The following is a 2,781-nucleotide window of genomic DNA, read 5'->3' as shown; positions in this document are numbered from 1 at the left end:
TCTCTCTCTCCTCTCTCTGATCTCTCTCTCTCTCTCTCCTCTCTCTCTCTCTTGATCTCTCTCTCTCTCTCTCTCTTCTCTCTCCTCTCTCTCTCTCTCTCTTGATCTCTCTCTCTTGATCTCTCTCTCTCTCTCTTCTTGATCTCTCTCTTGATCTCTCTCTTGATCTCTCTCTTGATCTCTCTCTCTCGATCTCTCTCTCTCTTGATCTCTCTCTTGATCTCTCCTTGATCTCTCTCTCTCGATCTCTCTCTCTTGATCTCTCTCTCTCTTGATCTCTCTCTCTCTTGATCTCTCTCTCTCTTGATCTCTCTCTCTCTGATCTCTCTCTCTCTTGATCTCTCTCTCTCTCTCTTGATCTCTCTCTCTCTCTCTCTTGATCTATCTCTCTCTCTCTCTCTCTTGATCTATCTCTCTTGATCTCTTTGATCTATCTCTCTTGATCTCTTGATCTCTCTCTCTCTCTCACTTGATCTCTATCTCTCTCTCTCTCTCTCTCTCTCTTGATCTCTCTCTCTCTCTATCTCTCTCTTGATCTCTCTCTCGATCTCTCTCTCTCTCGATCTCTCTCTCTCTCGATCTCTCTCTCTCTCGATCTCTCTCTCTCTCGATCTCTCTCTCTCTCGATCTCTCTCTCTCTCGATCTCTCTCTCTCGATCTCTCTCTCTCTCTCTTGATCTCTCTCTCTCTCTCTCTCTCTTGATCTCTCTCTCTCTCTCTCTCTCTTGATCTCTTGATCTCTCTCTATCTCTCTCTCTCTCTCTCTCTCTCTCTCTCTCTCTCTCTCTCTCTCTCTCTTCTCTCTCTCTCTCTCTCTCTCTCTCTTGATCTCTATCTCTCTCTCTCTTGATCTCTATCTCTCTCTCTCTCTCTCTCTCTCTCTCTCTCTCTCTCTCTCTGAATCTCTCTCTGATCTCTCTCTGATCTCTCTCTCTTGATCTCTCTCTCTCTTGATCTCTCTCTCTCTTGATCTCTCTCTCTCTCTCTCTCTCTTGATCTCTCTCTCTCTTGATCTCTCGATCTCTCTCTCTCTCTCTCTTGATCTCTCTCTCTCTCTCTCTCTCTTGATCTCTCTCTCTCTCTCTCTCTCTCTCTCTCTCTCTTGATCTCTCTCTCTCTCTCTCGATCTCTCTCGATCTCTCTCTCTCTCTCTCTCTCTCTTGATCTCTCTCTCTCTCTCTCTCTCTCTCTCTCTCTCTTGATCTCTCTCTCTCTCTCTCTCTCTCTCTCTCTCTCGATCTCTCTCTCTCTCTCTCTCTCTCTCGATCTCTCTCTCTCGATCTCTCTCTCGATCTCTCTCTCTTGATCTCTCTCTCTTGATCTCTCTCTCTTGATCTCTCTCGATCTCTCTCTCTCTTGATCTCTCTCGATCTCTCCATCTCACCCTTCTCTATCCCTCTCTCCTTTTCTCCCTCTCTCTATCCCTCTCTCCTTTTCTCCCTCTCTCTATCCCTCTCTCCTTTTCTCCCTCTCTCCATCTCTCTCTCCCTCTCTCTCGCCCCCTGGCTGCTGTCTGTAAAGAACTCTGTGTTGCTTACCAACACAGGGCTCTCTCGGCGGATGCTGGTCATAAATCATTGGCCGGGACCTGCTGATCGGTTTGTACTGCAGCAGTTTTACTAAATAACCCTATCGTATGCTGCAGGAATATTCTTGATATGAGTTGGTGTGTTTATTCTTATCTCTATCACTTTTTTTCTTCCAGCCACAATCCAGGGCGCTCCGCAGCTCTCCATGATAGCTCTGTTCCGTTATATCGTGGCTCAGGAAGGGTTCCTGGGCTTGTACCGAGGAATCGCCCCAAACTTCATGAAAGTGATACCTGCGGTCAGCATTAGCTATGTGGTGTATGAGAATATGAAACGTGTGCTGGGTGTGACTAGCCCGATGAAGAAAGCACCACTGCTAAACCCACCCACCCCTGTTTATCCAGGCACACAGAAGAGCCAGTAGAAGCTATATCAAGAATTGTCTGCTATCTGTGTTGAAGGGCTACATCCTAATGTCAAACACCCCATCGCCAGCCATGCTCTTGTTCCCAAGAAGCAGAAGATTTGGCACCTTCAGAATGTGAACCTCCTGTTTCTCCCCGGGCTCGGGTTCAGTATCCATATTCAAAGTTCTCCCCCATTTTCAGTGTGTTTTTATAATCCCGACATCGTTCAGCGCTAAGACTTTAGTGATGTCGGATATTGTTGCATTTTAATGATATTCTGGGGAAGTTGATTTTCTGAAAACCACTACAGGATTCAGAAGAACACTGAATGTGTCATTTTATAATGATTGTATATTTTGCATGTAAGGACATTTTGGCTTTTTTTTTTTTTTTAGATGGTCGGAAGGTTTTTCCACTAGCCTGATCGGCCTTTTTGTGAATGTAATGAAGCATACACTGAATGTAGAGTATCCTGGTGCATTGTGGGACGTACTGTCCTGCAGACGGTAATAGTTAAGCTGCGAGCGGTTATCAATGTTTGTAGAATCCTAAAATCCAGCGAGGAGCTGTCTATAGTTTTTGCTTTTGTTTCAATGGAAAACCAAAGGCTAAGTCCACTCAAATGGTATTTCAGTTTTATGCAAATTCCTTAAAAAGAATTCTTGGTATGGAACACAGGAGGTCGCCGCCCCCCCCCCCCCCCCCCCCTGGCACAGGTGCCACTTAGAGAATGTTTCACATTTTCACAATAAATGCAAATCATTCTCTGACTGGATTAATTCATAAAAAGGCCGTAAGTATTCAACTCACAAACTGACAGATACATCAAAGCTTGTCATATAAAA

General features: G+C 45.1%; 1 protein-coding gene across 1 annotated transcript in view; it reads left to right on the top strand.

The window, feature by feature from the left end:
* LOC309552829 (mitochondrial adenyl nucleotide antiporter SLC25A23-like) overlaps positions 1–1,953 on the top strand; it is a gene marked incomplete at its 3' end in the record, with an annotated part of 46,698 nt that extends 44,745 nt beyond the window's left edge. Inside the window, 1 exon segment of the mRNA XM_082253739.1 lies at positions 1,706–1,953. Within this exon segment, the coding sequence (XP_082109865.1) occupies positions 1,706–1,953 (248 nt within the window).
* Between the last annotated feature and the right edge of the window lie 828 nt (positions 1,954–2,781).

Source organism: Pelophylax lessonae, assembly GCF_965119305.1.
Source record: "Pelophylax lessonae genome assembly, chromosome: 4".
Taxonomy (NCBI): Eukaryota; Metazoa; Chordata; class Amphibia; order Anura; family Ranidae; genus Pelophylax; species Pelophylax lessonae.
Note: the sequence above shows the minus strand (reverse complement) of the source record. Positions and strands in the feature narration are given on the sequence as shown.